At 46.2% G+C, this 17,952-nt stretch overlaps 1 protein-coding gene across 3 annotated transcripts; it reads right to left on the minus strand.

Annotated features, from left to right (window-relative positions):
• Window positions 1-177: 177 nt before the first annotated feature.
• On the minus strand, window positions 178-16,745 carry LOC137452720 (complement C1q tumor necrosis factor-related protein 4-like). Of its 3 annotated transcripts, none has more exons than XM_068161370.1 (2): window positions 16,531-16,745; window positions 178-1,689 (listed from the first exon to the last, which is right to left on the minus strand). In XM_068161370.1, exon 2 carries the CDS (start codon window positions 1,682-1,684, stop codon window positions 587-589), a length of 1,098 nt encoding a protein of 365 aa, XP_068017471.1. In that variant the 5' UTR covers window positions 1,685-1,689; window positions 16,531-16,745; the 3' UTR covers window positions 178-586. The 3 variants fall into 3 exon arrangements, with proteins under 3 accessions (XP_068017471.1, XP_068017472.1, XP_068017470.1); XM_068161371.1 differs by lacking the exon at window positions 16,531-16,745 and adding an exon at window positions 16,017-16,033; XM_068161369.1 differs by lacking the exon at window positions 16,531-16,745 and adding an exon at window positions 2,080-2,158.
• Between the last annotated feature and the right edge of the window lie 1,207 nt (window positions 16,746-17,952).

The following is a 17,952-nucleotide window of genomic DNA, read 5'->3' on the forward strand; positions in this document are numbered from 1 at the left end:
GGCACCAACACTGCACCCACACTGATGACAAGAGTGTGGACACACAGACTGGCTCTGTATCACAGTCTGCAGCTCCTACCATCATGCTTCCTCTCCTGAGCTGGTACCTCAGCCAGTGAGAAGCACACGAGTTTCACAAGTAACCACAAATTCCAGTCTGGGAAAATGTTACATATTTTGTGTTTTTATTACATTCATTTCCATTACATTTATTCCCTCCCCAAATACACAAGGAAAGTAATCACACCCTTTGCTCTCCAGATGCTGGGGGTCTGCAGTCACACTGCTGCAGTGTTCTCTGATCCTCAGCATCCACCTCATCACAATACCCCACCCCTGCCCCAAAATTACCTCATGCTTTATGTTGAAATCAAACACCAGCACAGGACAGGCACAGACAACAAGTAAGGACCATTCTAGGGGTGAATGGCAGACACGGCAGTGGCCTTGCAGACAAGGCACAAGCGTGCAGCATAGGGACAACACTAGACACATGAAAGCATGCTCAAAGTAGAGGATGAATTCAAAGAAGAGCTGTACCCAAGTTCATGGCACCTTGGCTCTTCTTACTCTTTCAGATCTGCATTTAATTATTTGACCCTTGTGGTGAGCTGGCACCTGGAAGCCATTTTGGCTGAGCCTCTGGGTAGATCAGAAAGCCTGTGAAAGTGATGTACTTGCCGTGGTTGCTGTAGGCACCATAGCCATCATGCTGATGGCTGTAGAGCCAGATGGTGTCCCCATACTGCAGAGGCAGCATGATACTCTGGCTCTGCATCTCTCGCCTCTTGGAGTGGTTGTCATCATAGATCATAGCCTGCACCTCATTGTGGTTCTTCATAAGCTTCACTGACATAGTCTTAAAGGGCATTTTGCCAATGGTGAAGGAGAAATAGTATGCACCAGGTATACGGCAGGTGAAGATACCAGTGGAGGAATTGAAATCTTTTCCAATGTTCACAAACTCTGTGTCAAATGTGATTGGTTCATGCTGGGTTTGCTTGTCATCTGTGCCCAGGAGGCTTTGCGAGCGGGCAACAGAAAATGCAGAGCGAGGGTCTTGTTCCCTGCTTGGCTGATCAGATAAGACATGTCGCTGAGAAGCTTCCTTCTGCTCTCCAGGAAGCGGCTGAGCAGTGTGATGGTGTGGCCCTAGCTCTTGAGAGCTAAGAGCATTCTGGAAGAAGGCAGAAGTGTCCGGATAGATCAGGTAGCCATTGAAAGTTGTATAGGGGCCCACATTGCTGTAAAGAGCGTACTTGGGATCTCCATGTAAACGCAGCCAAACGGTGTCACCGTAGTCGAGCTGCAGCATGGCACTCTGGCTAGCTACCTTCCGCTCCTTGCGGTGATGCTCATCATACACAATCACTTGCACCTCATTCTTGTTTCTCATCAGCATGACAGACAAGTTTTTCTTTGGGTATTTCCCAACAGTGAAGGAGAAGTAGTAGGCTCCTGGGATCCGACAGCGGAACAATCCTGTCTTGGGATCAAAGTCATTGCCAATGTTCACGTACACTTTGTCAAAGGTAATGACCATCTCAGAGCTTCCTTCCATGCTGCTGGTTCTGGCCACAGAGAAAGCAGAACGAAATTCAGTATTGGTGTCTGCTGGGAAGCCATCTGTAGGCAGGAAAACCATGCAGCAAAGGAAGCCAAACATGATCTGAACCTTCATCATTGTATCTGAAAGGAAAAAGAAGCATACTTTAGCAGCAATCCCATTAATTTCCAGTTCATACTCTAGTTGAAACCCAGACTGGAATCTGTCCACATTGACAGGAAGGTCTGTGTCTAAATACTAGAAGTTTTCAGTGCATTCTCTGATAGGTATACAAGATCATACTTCAGTTCAAATCCCAGCACCATTTTGGTGTTTCCTAGCACAAGTCAGACCTTCACCGGAAGAAAAAGAATCTCCTTTTCTGAGAGCCTGGCTAACCTACAGCTTGCCTGTATAGCACTGTGCCATTCACAGTGCAGAAGGGTCTCAGAGCTTGCTGGGGCTTTGCCAGAGTTCCTTTTTATAGTGCTTTTATTTGCAAGACCAAGGACGAAACAAAGCCCTACACAGACCTGGTGTTATACAGCTGAAATCCAAGGGCAGGGAGCAGAGGACACATGCTCTGGAGATTCCCATGCACTAGCACTGCACCAGCTGGTTCGCAGGAGCTGGAAGCTAGGAGCCAAATAGTTAGGTACACCCCATTATTTGGACAGACTTCACCACGAATCTGTGAAAAGTGTAAAGAAACTAGAAGAGGGAATGTCTAGGGAAGTGAGGAAGACAAGAAAGCAAATCAGTGAAATGAAAAAAGAAAGGAAAAAAAAAGAGGGAAGACAAAAGATAAATAAAAGGCAAGTCTCCCAGAGTGCAGAATCTCTAAGACAGAACCAAGATACCAAGCCCAGGGAAACAGCTCCCTATCTGGATAATAGGCCAGAGAGAAAAGACTTTTTTGACCCTTAGAGAGATAAGTTGGAGCTAATGGGATTTTCTGCTTCTAGCTTCTGTGATTTGTTTTTTCTTTGGGCTGAGGCCAAAGCTCATCTATTAGTGCTTTCAGGCTGAAAACAAAACTGCCAGTCATTCCAGTGAGCAGCTCCTCTCTCTGTCACCTCTCTGTGCTTATTAAAATATCATTCAGGCTGGGAGGCAACTGCCTGGTTTGCAGTCTGCTCCATCTGTCTCCCCAGAACTGGGGCCTTGCCAGCCTGCAAACAATGAATTCACAGACCAGCAGAGCAGGAGCAAAGCATGCGGTTCACTGCGAGGAGGGGTGAAGACAAACCCTAAATGAAAAGGGATGAAGGGGTGAACATGCAGATCAACTGAGATGACCTAGTAATAGAAGTAAAGCAGATGGAATCCACGCAGACTGTGGCAATGGGATCCTGTTTTGGCCAGGTGTGATACGCACTCACCAGCAGAAACTCAACTTGACCCACAGTCCCTGCTCCTTCACTCTTGAGAATAAAACTGAAATCTGAAATGCATCTCTAACAAATATGAACCCAAGAATGAATTAGATTCTCACTTAAATATATCAAAATGACACAGCAGCAAAGAAGTATTCACCCATATCCTAATTTCATATTAGATCACTTCTCCCACAAACATCTGTTTTCCTCCATGCCCTTGAATTCTAAATGTCTTTCCTGACTTAGCCTGCTTCTCCTGAGCACACCCATGGGACCCCAGGGGCTGCACTGAAGGGTGTTGAGAGAATTGACTCATGTCTGAGGTTGCAAGTGACACCCAAACCTGGCCTGGGTTCAGTGCTGTCCCTGCTTTCAGCAGGAGGTCACACTATAGACCTCTAAAGCTGTGACTCCTGATCCTGTAACTGATTCCCAAAACTACTGCCTTCTCATAGATGAAACTTTACTCACTACTCACCCCAGCCATGACACTTACATGGAACTAACAAGCTAAGGGCACATCTGATGGGCATTTTCCAGGGAACTATTAAGCCATAGCTAATTGCCATGCATCTGCTTCCATGCTGTCTTTATTTTTTTTCCCCTTACTTTGCCATTTAGTTTGTGAGCTCCTCAGGGTAAAAGCTTTCTCTCTTCCCATGTCTGTAAGCTATTTGGCTATTGCTGCCATTTCAACAATACTAATAGGCCCTAACGTCCACCAAGAACTATATCCCAAACTGTTATGCTGTGAGCTCAGCCTCTGATTCAGCAGTAGTAGTTTAGCAGTGCATTACACCTAGCATGGCAGGCTCATCTCAGCTTCCAGAATAGAAAACCCAAGCCCTAAAGGCAAACCTGTAAGGGCTATAAGATGTTTCTGATCCCTACTCATTGACTGTTATTCTGAAGAACACCGTGGTGTGGCTGCATGGAGAACCAGGATGACTGTGAGATGGCTGCATGCCCTAAAGACAAAAACCGACAGGACAGGGATTGGCAGTTGCGTTTTCAGCTGCACTAACCAGCCTGGTTCTGAAGCACTGCCTGTGCTGCAGAGCTTGCTCAGCATATCTGAGAGCAGGGAACATGCTGCAAGCATGTCACTGCTGGCCAAAACAACACAAAAAGGCTAAACAGTTTAATAAACTCCATAGCAAATCTGACCTCACGTTCCTTCAAATGATCACTACACTTGTTTCTGTCCCAAAGCTAATTTCTCTGTCATAAAGTCACCTATGAAAGGTTGGATCACTCAGTTATGGTTGCAAAGACTCTGCTGCTTCAGACCTTTATTTATCAGCTCTTCTCTGTAACTTACTAGCAGGTCATTTAAATAAGGCAGTTAATTATGCTGCATTTCCTTAGCAAGTTGCTTCCTTGACAGCTCCCACTCACCACTTTCAGGACTATTTAGGTTCTTTATCTTTTAAGAAGAATTTAGAAAGTATCTAATAACTGCCTCTCACACTAAACCAGTCTAAGAATAGTTTGCCATCAGAATAGTTTGCCACTAGCTAGCTACAGGCCTGCCATACACAGGCAATTCATGACAGCTCTTGGACTTGAATATTAGCATTCAGATTTGCTAGTCCAAAAGATAAAGATTTCAAAACTTTCCATTGCCCCTCCAGCAAATGCTTCTGGTGCCCATGTCTATTACTGCAATAGCTTTCTTCCAGCAGAGAGGAGAGAGAACCAGAGACGTGAGGCTGGCCACGGACACTGCGGTATCAGCCTGGAGTTCATGCGATGGCTTAAGCTGTAACACTGCAGAGTGAGGGAGAGACCTGGGCTAGGGGTGCAGAGTGGGTCTTCAGAATGGGCCACACGTCACACGCAACGGCTGTGTTATTCTTACCACATCTACATATGGATCATGGCCCTGTCCTCTCCCCTCCCACTCCTTATCATGGTGACACCACGGAAGTATGTGAGGAAGCTAAGCAGACCCACCAAGGCATGCTGCTGCCTTTGCACTAAGCAGTACCAACAGAGACAGCAGCCCCCAGGGAAGAAGGCAAGAAACTAATTTTGGAATAGGAGGCACACAACACATGCTGGAGCTAAATGGCTCTCAAAGGCACTGACATTAAATTAATGGCATGGAAAGAAGGGGCTGAAATGGTAGTGACTCAGAGAGCAGAACAGAGTTGCAAATCTTTTGTGAAGAAACAGAATTTACCAAACTTTAATAGCTCAGAGCTCGTTGGAGGTGAGTTTTCTGTCCCAAAGCAGAATCCTACGATTTACAAAAGGACTCCCAGTAAAGAAAGGTCACCCTGTTGCTAGACTTGTACATCATATCTTCTTGTAAAAGAGTTTTCTTTTTATTCCAAAATATTAATGAGTTAGATTCCCTAGTCTTACCTCAGGCAGGAGTCCTTTCATTTCAGAGGGAGTTTTACCCAGAAGATCACTGAAGAATGAGATATGAAACTAAACTGAAGCAGTGAAGTTGAATTAACTGCTTGTAAAAGTTCTTAAAATCCTGTAAACTGCAAGAACAAAGCCCTGTTCTTCCTAGCTCTCACTCTAATATTTAAGGACAGCTGCAGATGTTTCAATTATTTGAATCAGTGGAAGCCTGTGTAATGAACAGCCCTCTTGGACTAGGGTTAGCAAGACTTTTTTTCCCCCAGATACCACATACTGTCTGTTCCACTCATCTGATACAGATTATAGAGCATCAGATAATGATGCAAATGAATCACTTCTTCCAATATTGAAGAGAAATTAATTGCAGCAGATACTCAAAAGCAAAATCTGTATGAAGAGGACTGTGTGAGAAAATCAGGGATTCACACATGGCTTTGGCCTTTCTCTGCTCTTGATGAATGTGTGGTTTTGAACTCTGGAACAACCCAGAGAGGTACAACACTGAAGCATACAGGATGCTTTTTGGAAATGATAAGCCACCCTTTCAATGACAGAACTGTATGGCACTAATATAGAAAGTATTCCTCTACAGAAAATGTTGTTTTAAAAAGCATCTCTGCATTATAATGAATTGGGTAACCTGAGCTGTGACACCAGACAGACACTAGAATCAGTGCTCTGCAATCAGCTCAGACCTAGCCCCTTTATTCTGTTTCATTGTTACATACCAAGGCTCAGTTTTTCCACCCCACTTCCTTCCGCCGCGGAAAAGTCTATCTTTGGCAAAAATGCCGACTCCTTCCATTAACAAATGAAAGTCTACCAACAGATCAGAGACTGCAGGCAGGTACTTACAGTATCTATATACAGTACTATAAGTACTTATTATGTCATTTGTTTAAATCAGACTTTATGCATCTAAGAACCATTCTACGATGCTGTGAAGAAGCAGCTTCCTTCAGTGAGGTTGAAAAAACAGTTTCATTCTCCAGCCATGCAGACCAGAGCAGGAGGTTCCTAAGCCATTCCCACAGCTGATGCCCTATTTGTCAATTTTCTTTCAATTCTTAGTTGTAAGAAGTACTGACAGGAAAAAAAAAGGCAATTTCACCAGGATGAGAGTAAGTGTTCAAATCAGACATAGGCTGCACTGGCTTTCCTTCCTCTTCCATACTGCCGCTTCCATTCACACGCCCAATCACCCAGCAGACCTGTCAGGGATAGCTCTTACCTTATTGGAATGAAAATACCTGTTAAAAGCAGGAATTCATAGGAGTCTGTGGACGCTGACACCCATGCAAGTGCACTGAATAGAAAAGTCATTTTGGCTGTCTGTATATTACAGGAATCACAACTTTTATCTTACATTTTCCTGATGAAGATTGTTGCACATGAGACTGTGGAGATACCACAAAGAGATACTGGAACCTATGGTATACTCTTGAGGTCTGTTCACTGTCCTCTCTGTCCTCAATTTCCTTTCTGTGCTCCTGCACTTAGTATCAGCCAGTAGATGATTTTAATTTAACTGTTGTATAAGATCCCAATCAGAAAAAGGAAAAAGTTTTAGATGTTTATTGCCTATTCTCTTTTCTAGCTGCATAGCCACACCTGCTCCTCCTTCTCCCTCTCACTTGAGTGGGCATGTAATTCTCACTTTCCCTGGAACTATGTGCCTGCAGTTGCTGCCTCAAACCTATTCCCCCACTCACTGGAATGCTGCCCTCCAGTCATTGCTCTAAGACCTACCCACCCAGGTAAAAGCTAGAGGGAATATGTCTGTTCTTGCTGGTTGACCATCAAATCATCAGTTAGGATGAGCCTGGTGAGTCCAGCAGCCATCCTCTAAGGGAAGTAATAGCTGAGTGCCAGCTGGGACTGCACGCAATGACAACAAAAAGCATTTGTCTCCTAGTTGTGTCTGAGCTTACTGACTGCTAGGAGCTGATTTATCAGTGCAACCAAAGATGTTCACAGGGTGGGAAACTCTGCTCCCGCTTTTGATTGCCTCCTGTTAACAGATAGCTTCAGAAGGGATGAGATTTTGGTGGATAGATCACCTGTAACACTAGTTTCATCAGTGGAAATATAATTGCTTTGGTCTTTTTATCCATCAAAGTATAAGCCACTTTGAGAAAACGTCAGTGTAACTGGTATTCTCCGAGAGTAGGCTTTGCAAATCCATCTGAAAAAAGCCTGTCCTGGGGCATTTGCCCACAGGAATGCTGCTTTCCTTGGAAGTTTTTATTCTTGTCTTGACAGGTAAGGCAGAGAAGCATGCTGTCTTTTTACATCTGCCATCACACTCAGACAAAAAAAACACCTTCATTTCTTCTCGTGCCCTGCTGTTTCATTACCGTGAAGGTACTCGGAGAAGACTGTGAATTGCACTGCAGTGCTGCTCTTCACTGCCAACATGCTGCAACATCTCAATTTGGAAATTCACTGAGCTCTAGTTTAGAGTAGAAGCATTAAGATCTGTGTATCTTCCAACTCTGCTCTGGTGTCTTCCTTTCTGCTCTTCCTCCTACTGGGTCAGGACACAGGCCTGGAGCTGGAGAACTGAGAATAATCAAGAATCACGCGCTCAGCACCAAAGCAGAGGCCAATATTATTCCAGAATGAAAAATCTGCTCTGCCAAACTCTGCTTGGGGAAAGGAGGTGGCAGACAAAGTCCAGATATGCTAATGAGTCTTTTATCTGTTTCTGTTCTCTAGCTGTTGGACATGGCAAGTCTGTTGGATCCACACCCAGTGAATTGGCAGACAGACCAACAAGTGGTCATTTAGAGTGATGCTTGCATGTGACTACCCCCATTTCTGTCACCACCCAGACTCTTGAGACCCAGACCTTCCCCATGGTGGCACAGAAGCTTTTGATTAACAATGAACCTCTCAGCTGCTTTTCATGATTTAGGTTTACCAAAACCTCAGCCCAGTATCATTCTTTTACCTCTGCAGATACATAGCTAAAAGCAGCAAAGTTAGCAAAGTTAGCCACTGCCAAGTGTGTTAAGGCCAGCCCTTCACGATCAGCAGTGTGCAGCTCCCTATTTCTAGTGGCCTTTCCTGCCAAATGCCTTGTAAAGGCACCTCTTTGAGGAATGCCAATAGACAGCTGCAACCTGGGTCCCTTCAATTTTGTAGCTATTTCACTAATGATTATTTCTGAGAAGGCTGTAGCTGGTGCAAATAACACATGTCAAGGCTGTGAATTGAGAGTTGGTGTCTTCACGAAACCCCAGTTTCTGCCTCCACTTTTTAAACTGTGAGCATATTTTGGTCCATGGATTTGGTTAGCTCGTCATCTTCTTCAACAAGGAGTGAGGTAGTTTCTCCCATAAACCCTGGACAAGTTCAGTTTTCACAGCTGTACCCTTGGACTTGGATTGTTCTGCAACATCTGATAAAGACATTCTGCTGCCCACAAGTCAGAGTTCGCTGCCCTGGCTGGAGGCACAGGGAGAAGCATTTGCTGAACAACCTCCTTGCTGCACACATCATTTTACAAAGTTTCCCCATGTCTCCTCTCTGGCTTTATATCGATTCCAGTATTTTAAAAATGCCAGTCCCCTCCTAATGGCAGGAGAAATGCTTGTGTGACTATTTCTGTCAAACTCCATCTGTACTGCGAAGCCGCTGGTAAAAGGCTTCGGCATTACCATTAGAAAGCGCTGCTGGACACTGCTCTTCACTCATCAGCTCCTCATTCACAGTGAGAAAGTGCTCAGAGCCTGTCAAGTGTTCACAGATTCCAGGCTCATCTGCGTGACCAGCCGCTTTCCTCCTAAGCAAAATTGCCTTTGACAGCTTGAAGCTGCTGCCTCTCATTTTTGTTTATAGGAAAAGAATGTTCCTAAAATACTGAAATAATGACTACAGCAACCCACTATCAGGTTTTACAGAACTTTTAGACCCTAACTGGACATAATACAAAGGAAAAAGAAAAGGAATTAAGATGAAGGACATGGCTGCTCTGAAGACTGGGGCGGCAGTGCCTGTATTTAAAGCAGGATCGTCTATGGCTACCTTGCATTAAATGTGCAGCTCATGCTGACCGAAGTGCCATTTGCACAATTTCCTCACAACCACACTGAGACATTACAGCCACACACCCAGAAACCAAATGTACACATTCAGTTCGTATTTCCAGCTACTCCCTCTACTCAAATTCTTTCTGACCCCAACTTTCCTTCCAGCTATATCTAACAACTTTCCTTTTCAGGACAATTACCAGCAGCTCTCCACAGATTACCATCTGCAGAACCCCCTCCAGCACATTTCCTTGTTTTTTTTTTTGCCCAGCCTTGTCTCAGATTTCCTCACAAGCTTCCCACAGAAAAACCTCTGCAGCCTACTGCCTCCTTCTACTAGTAGGAAGGAGATTTTAAACTTGAGCTACCACTTCACAGAATCACAGAAAATATCTGGTTGAAAGCGACGTCAAAGATCACCCAGTCCAACCCTCAACCCAGCACTGCATGGTCAACACTAAACCATGTCCCTAAGTGCCAGGTCCACACGTTGCTTGAACACCCCCAGGGATGGTGACATCACCACTGCCCTGGGCAGACCACTTCAATGTTTGAGAACCCTTTCAGGGAAGAAATATCTCCTAATAACCAGCCTAAACCTTCCTTGGTGCAGCTTGTAACCTTTCCCTCTAGTCCTGTCGCTTGTCATCAAGGAGAAGGAGCTGCCCCCTCCTCACTTCAGCCTTCTTTCAGGTAGTTGTAGAGAGCGATGAGGTCTCCCCTCAGCCTCCTCTTCTCCAGTTGGAACAACCCCAGTTCACTCAAACATTCCTCATAGCCCAGGTGCTCCAGGCCCTTCACCAGCCTCACTGCTCTTCTCTGGACAAGCTCCAGCACCTCAATGCCCTTCCTGTACTGAGGGGCCCAAAACTCAACACAGTACTTGAGGTGTGGCCTCATCAGGGCTGAGTACAGGGGGATGATCACCTCCCTGTCCCTGCTAGCCACCCTGTGTCCCGTATAAGCCAGGATGCCATTGGCTTTCTTGGCTTCCTGGACACACTGCTCACTCATATTCAGTCGACTATCAACCAATACCCCCAGGTCCCTCTCCACGTTGCAGCTTTCCAACCACACATACCCAAGCCTGTAGCTTACCATGGGGTGGCTGTGATCCGGGTGCAGGACCTGGCACTTGGTCTTGTTGAACTTCACACAATTAGCCTTAGCCCATCAGTCTAAACTGTCCAGATCCTGCCTCTAGCAGATTGACAGAGCCACCCATCTTGGTGTCACCTGCAAACTTACTGAGGGTGCAGTCAATTCCCTCATCCAGATCACTGATAAAGATATTAAAGAGGACAGGCCCCAGCACAGAACACTGGGGGACACCACTAGTGACTGGGCACCAGCCAGATTTAATTCCATTCACCACCCCTCTTTGGGACTGGCCAGCCAGCCAGCCAGCCAGTTTTTTATTCAGTGCAGAGTGCACTCATCCAAGCCTTTAGCATCAGGTCACTGTAAGCCTTTACCTGGATTTGCTTTCTGTTTCCCAAACAGAGACTAGGCTCATAAACTCCTATAAGAAGTAAAGAAAGAAAAGAGAAGGACAGGAGTAGTGATGAAATAAACGTGGGCAAACACTACAAGCTATGTGAAGCTCTGGTCAGTCTCTGGGTGGACAGGAAGTGAATTTACTCTGAAATACCTGGGGCACTCAGTGACCAGATTTCCAAACAAATAATTGTGTTTCCCAAATCATTTCAAGCAACAATGGGAGATGGGGGCAGGGGAAAAAATGATGAGAGCTTTATGTAGTGTCACAGTTTGTGCTCACAGTTTCCAGAGTAAATCATGAGTTTTTCCAACAGTTTATGGATAATTCCAGTATAGGAGTGTTTAAATGCCATCAAGAGTATAATGCTAACATGTTACAGTATACTGAGCAACAGCTCCATGAAAACATCCTTCTAAAAAGCACAGCCTATTCTTCACTTTCTCCTTGTCTTGTTCATTCAGCACAGACACTTCCCAGCAGCTGCTCTGCAGCCTTTTGGCCCCAGGGAGTACCCGCCTTCATAGAAAAAGTCTCTGCTGCCTGGTTGGTATAAAAACCACTTCCACTCCTCCCAGTATGCCTTTAACTTCTCGAAGAGCTTTTCTTTATGTTCAAGTGGAAAGGTCTAAAGCCTGGGGAGAGAGAAAACCCCTTCTCCTTTACAGGATTAAACAATCCTTTGGTTAGACTCAAAATGTGTTCTATTCAAGATCTGCAGCATCCAAAAGAGATGATCACTGCTCTGTTATTTCTACCTGTCTCCTTACAGAGATCCAGCATTTTTTCACTACACACTAGGGATCTCTGTTCCATTTATGTTAAACAATGTATGATAAACCACGAATACTACAGGACCTAGATTTTCTCTCCCTGGAGAAATGCCTAGAAACATCAATTGTAGAACTATGCTTTATTTTATTCTTATTCTGAATGCCATCACTTCATTTAATTTTATCTCTAAAAAGCATTTTTGGATTACAGTCTTCCATTCAAGGAGTAAAACACTAGAAGAGTTTGTATTTTCAGTTTGGATCATTTTGCTAACTGCTAATGCTCATTTGTTTTTACACTCCTGTATCACTGTTTTCAGTATGCATAGACTCAATCAAACATCTTCTCCAGGGAAATCACAAAATCATGTTCCCTATGCCTTCTCAAAAAAGAGAGACCTCTTTTAACCACCTTCTAGTAATATATTTCTTTCTTTCAGGCTCTTTTCAGAAAGAGCTGCATTGTTTTCTTGGTGCTGTGCTACCCCTGAATATCAGACAAACATCAGAGCAGGGCCAGCAGACAGCTTTTATTTCATATACATGAAATGAGAATGCTGCCTTCATAAATGGATCAAAGAATGACCTAGGCCAAATAGTCCAAGGTGCTTTCTCATGATAGGCTCATTAGCCTAATTTCATTCTTCACAGATTATTGTCTGACTTGTTCCTAAAATTAAGGAGTCTTCACAATATCCCCACGACAAATATTCAACAGTTTTTATTATCCCAGGTCCTATAAAATTATTCCTTTGGTCTAAAGTAATCTTTCTTTCTGCTACTTCTTCCTTTTTGTTCCACCTACAATGAGTTCAAAGAGAAGATCATTTCCTACATTTCTTATCTGGAGATTGTAATAGTCCTCTGCCAGCTTCCTTACCTTTGGGCTAAATAATTTCAGTCATTTCAAATCTCCTTGCAGTTCATGTTTTGGGTTTTTGGTTGGGGTGTGTTTTTGTTTGTTTGTTTTGTTTTGGGTGTGGGGTGTTTTTTGTTGGTGGTTTTGTTTCTGTTCTTGTTTTGAGCTGTGATAAGTCTGATTGCCCTTACCTGGACTCTCTCTGACTGAATGGCACCTGTCTACCAGGGTAATAACCAAACCTTCACACAAGCCTCTAAGCTAAGGCTTTAGCAACGCTGAACAGAGCAGCGGGATTGCTTCACGTACCTTCCAGATTGCATGCCTTTTATACAACCTAGCAAGATGTTTGCCTTCATTTGCAACAGCATGACATTGAGTCATGTTCAGCTTGTGATCTAACATAACACTCAGATTCTTTTCTGCAGAGTGGCAGACCAGTCACTTCCTTCTCTCTTGTGCTTAGGCAGTTGATCCTTCCTGCCTTACTGTGGTACCTTACATTTATCCCTACCAAACCTCAACCAGCTCATTTCCCAGCAGTTCTTCTCATTTGCTGGAATAATGTTGAATTCTAATCTTTTGCTCCAGCATATTTCAAGTCTCACAGTTTTATATCCCTGAAAAATGTGATACACCCACTACAGGGTACATCCATTAAGGTTATCTAAGAAAAGAAGGAACCATGGCAGACCCAGGACACACTGACACAGCTATCGTATCAGTTTTAAGCAGCTTGTGGCCTCTCTGAAGGACTAAACCCACACAGATTATGAGCTCTGAATCTTCTGATATCATTTAAAGATCGTCCTGTTCAGAAAATCATGTTGATGCAGCTTACAGCTTTCTTCACCTGCTGTGCTCTGTGCCTCAGCAAAGCAAAACACGAGCAACCATGGTCAAGAATCTCAACTTTTACTTAAAAAAACCCACATTAAATCTCTCACTCTTATGCCATAAATATATTTTAATATGCCAAAAGCACAAAAGCCAGTCCTGTTAGAACCTGCCAGAATACTGCAACAATGCATGAGGGAAGATGTGACCAGATCTCTTCATAGGCTTAGGGATATATTAGACATGTCAGGAATGCTGTAGTCACAGAGCAGCACACACTGGAAGGGTACACCAAGGCAGATGAAATTATTTCCATGGACTAAACGTCTCCTTTCCATCTGCCCTTGACCAAAAGACTGCAGATGCCTTTCTTCCAAGCTCAAATGCCCACCGTGGTAGTCACAAGCAGGCACTTAACAGACAGTAAGCCTTTGTGTACAGAGGAATAAGGATGAGCTGGTATTCCTTCTGACAATGGAGGCTTGAGTCTCTCATCCAGATCTTGTTCCAGTAAACAGTACTGCAGACTTCTCAGACTACTTAACCCAGTATGGAGGGGTTTCCTGGCACTGTAGCTGAGGCCCTGGCACAGCAGAGAACATGCAAGGGATGAGGAAGAAACAGGACTCTGAATTTGCTTTTGTTTCCCAGTAGGGCCCTGGTGATCAGTTACTAGCCTCTGGAGTAGCCACTTACTGCTTGCTCTGTGATCATGTCCTGATTCCAGCTGTGCCACCTGTGCTGGAAACCTCAGATCTTTGATTATATGCAGCATAACCTGTCTGGAGGAAGTATATACAACTAGAAGAGAGGCTTTACAGGGACAAGAAAGCACTCAGAATTAGAAAAGGGATTGACAAGAGAGCCAGCAGCACTGCAGTTGTGTGTTATGGCATACCTCATTTGAGCATCTGACAAATTTCCTTTCCCAGGATAGGAGCAAAGGAAAAGGTAAAGTGAAGCTGGAAGGAAAAATAAAGTCCTGACTTTAGTTCAGATTGGATCTGCTGAGCAATGGGATTTATACCAAACTTCTGTCTGTCAATCAAGAAGCAGGAGCTGAAACTTTTAATATCTGCTGGGTGAAAAATTGGAGTCAGTCTTTCAAATATTCTATGATGAGCTGTCAAAGTGCCAGGTCCTAATGCGTCTCACAGGACAGAATGAAGATCCTCACCCCCAAAGACCAGTCAGAGTATAATTTTCCTTAACTGTGCATCTTGGAGTACAATGTACCCTTCGTACTTTGGGAATTCAGAATGATGGGAGAAGGGAAGAGTTCAGGAGTAAATGCCACCAAAGCCTAACATCTGACCTCAGATGCTAGGAACAAAGCCCAAAACTTCAGCATTTTAAAACCTTTATCCATTTTAAGCCCTATTTTTTGTTCTATTCTCATTCCTTAGAGTAAATGTAGAGATATGTCTTGGAGGGAGACCTTTCTCCACTGACAATATTATATTCCAGAGGTGCTCTCCACCTTGGACACCTCCCATCACTATCAGATTAGTCCAGTTCAATGCTCTCTGTCTGTGAATGTGAAAATGTTGGCAGAATGACAGCAATCACTTGGAGGCTCCCTGCATATTCATCTTCCATAATGGCCCCTTTTCTTTTGGTCTTCCTATAATAAAAGGAATGCACAGAAGGTTCACACTATCTTGCCTCTTCACACCTTAGACATATGGTATTTCTCTGTTCATCTAGATTAGTGTTTCATACAGGAGTGAGTATTCCAAGGACTGGTGACCAACAGCCAGGCTTTGTTAGGAAATATGTCTGTTAATAAACTGGAGAATACAGAAGCTATTATATACCTACTCGACTACAGGCCATGGTACAGTTAGCCTACACTTCTACAAACACAGCTGCTGCCATTGTAGGTGCACCCAGCCTCCTGTGTTTGGCAAACACAAAGGGTTCTCAGTTATCAACCTGCACTTTCTGGAGAACACAGCACAAGGGAGAGGCAATGACACCAATGAAACATAAATAACAACAAGCAAGATTCCAGGTTTTGCCATCAAATCTCTGGCTCCAGTGTATTTAATTTCTACATCTGCTTCTTCATTCACAAGCAGCAAACATCTGCCACATTGGCAAATGGTCAGATTTAAATCAATGCCATGCCAAAGATACAGGTTGTCTGTTAGGGAAATCAAAAGCACTTTGAAGGTGTCACTTCTTCAAGATGGAAAATATGAAACTTATCTGTAGAGCCTAGTCAATTGACCACTCAACACTCTGAATTATACCTTTTTAGAGGGGAACAGAAGGAATGTAGAGGGTAATACTGCCCTTCTGGGAACCCTCATCCTCCCTTGAGGTACCTTTTACTGCCATAAATTAACCCTTATGAATGGCTAGGCAAGTCAACAGCTGCCAGATGCCTAGACAGGACTGCAGCCTCACTGGCAAAGTATTTCAAAGTCTTGTTACACATCATGTCCCTGGAGAAGGGAAACTACAGAAGGTTGCAATAGCATCAGGATGAATAATTGAAACATGGTTCATTCAGTACGTGCATAAACTGAAGGGTCACAACAGCCGCCAGTGCAGAAACTCTCCGAGTGTTTAATAGGAACGTCCTCGGGAGACGCTGACCCACTTCCTTGGGAGCTTTTGTGGAGTAGGTGTGGAAATGGCTGTGGGATTGCCAAGTACACGGAAAAGGATTAAGCTACATTATCTGACAAAAGGTTGTATCTTACAGAATCAGTCGCATACGTTCCTCTTGGGAAAACCCTTAGCACTCAGTTCCCCCAGGAAAGTCAAGAAGCGATCCCATCTGAGACTCTGCCCCTGCGGGTATCTTCCAGGATGCCCTTCCCAATGGCCGACCGTTGGAGGTTCTGCACCTTCGGTTCCGCACCAAACGGCGCCAACGTTTCACAGCCCCTCGAGGCCACAGGAACTTTACCCGTGCAATGGACGGGCAATGAACACGGTGAGGCAGGGTAGCTCGGGCAGCTCCCGTTATTGTTTCGTATCCCGGGAGGAGGGAGGGCCGCGGACTCAGATCCCGCAGACGGACCGCGTCCGCCGCCGTGAGAACCCTGACATCCCCTCCGCCGCCGCCCGGGCACTGCTGCGCCGGGCAGGCAAGTCGGGGGCAGGCCCGCGCTCGGCCCCGCTCCCATCGCCCCTGTCCTGCCAGGGGGACGAGCTCTGAATCTCCGGCCCGGCCCCGCCAGCATCGCCTCCCCCCCCACCCCGACACGGTACCTGCTGGCGCCCCGCGGCGGCGGCTCCGCGGCTAGCGGCGGGTGACGGCGGCGGCTCCGCGGGTGGCGGCGGGTGGCGGCGGGTGGCGGCGGGTGGCGGCGGGTGGCGGCGGGTGGCGGCGGGTGGCGGCGGGTGGCGGCGGGTGGCGGCGGGTGGCGGCAGTCGCCGGTGGCGGTTGTCGGCGCGGGCGTGTGCGCGGGGCCGCAGCGCTGCCTGCGCACTGACAGCTCGGGAGCCGCGCCGGCGGGGGCCGGGGCTGAGGTGGGAGGAGGGGGCTCCGGCACCCGGGGCCCCTGCGCCGAATCAGGGACGGGAGGAGGGCTCGGGGGCGGGCGGGAGCGGGGCAGGGGAAGGGGCGGCGGGTCTTGGAGCCCCTGTCACCGCTGGCAGCAGGTCGGCCTCGGGGAAGCGGACGGGAGGAATGAGAGCGGCGACCTGGTGAGGGGCGGCGGGAGACAGCGGGGCTGGGCTCCTCGCTGTCTTCCCGGGAGGAGAAGGAGCGGGAAGCCGGTGCCGTGGGACTGAGCACCCACCGTTCACCGCGGCGGCGACAGCGGGGAGCGCTCCGCGCCGCTCCCCTCCCGGGGCAGGTTGCCGGCGGGGCACAGCAGCTCCCGGCCCGGCGGTCCTCGGGCAGGGCTGTGAGGAGAAGCAATAGCGTCAGCGAGAGCGCACGGTGTAACATGCCGTGGCTACCTACGAAGATGGTCATGTCTGATCTTCTGCCCTGGAGATCTGCGGGTCCAAACGCTTGTCTACCGCCCAGCTGCATTACTGGGTCCAACAAAAGCTCACACCTTCCTTGAAAGCTTGGCTGGCCTTAGATCATCATTCAACAATGAGGCTACTACTTGCTCCTTTGAAGGTCGGCATTGATTTTCGCTGACAGCAAAATAGCAAGCTTTTCACATTGCTTTTCTGTGTTGAAGAGCAAATTTGGGGGGTTGTAAAGCATTTATTGTTAGCCCTGTAAAAATCTAACGTTGACTTCCAGAAAGAAGATGTAAAGATCCAAATGTTTGAAAGACTTTCTAGCTCTCCAATACTGATGGGCTCTCACTCTCCTATACCCACCTGCTGCAAAATTTAGATGCCAGTGTACTCCTCACAGAGTATGGATAGGGCACCTAGAAATGCCTCTCTGGGAGGATGGTCCAGCTTCTTGCACTGCTCTGGCACACTCTACTTCCCAGCCTCCATTTCTAATCACCCTTCTTGTGACATGCACAAGGCATCCCCCCATTGCAGCAACTGCTGGTCTCTGACAACTTCCAATCAGTTTTCACATAATGCCTTTACAGGTGCCCCTTCATGAGCAGTCTGAACTAAGGTGCACCCATGCAACAGTCACGAGGGTGATCCCAGCCAGAGACAGAGGGAATGAAAAAACAGACACAAACTTTCCTTAGAGAGAAAGAGGAC

The sequence above is a fragment of the Melanerpes formicivorus genome, unplaced genomic scaffold (assembly GCF_026170545.1).
Source record: "Melanerpes formicivorus ecotype bairdi unplaced genomic scaffold, bMelFor1.0.p_v2 SCAF_58, whole genome shotgun sequence".
Taxonomy (NCBI): domain Eukaryota; kingdom Metazoa; phylum Chordata; class Aves; order Piciformes; family Picidae; genus Melanerpes; species Melanerpes formicivorus.

What these genes read in the sequence shown, in the direction of transcription:
- LOC137452720 (XM_068161369.1), bottom strand. Translation starts at nt 2,143, where the DNA reads ATGGGAATCTCCAGAGCATGTGTCCTCTGCTCCCTGCCCTTGGATTTC. An exon ending in TTTCAGCTGTATAACACCAG is followed by an intron (nt 1,690 to 2,079) that starts GTCTGTGTAGGG and finishes TTTTCCTTTCAG; the next exon opens with ATACAATGATGAAGGTTCAG.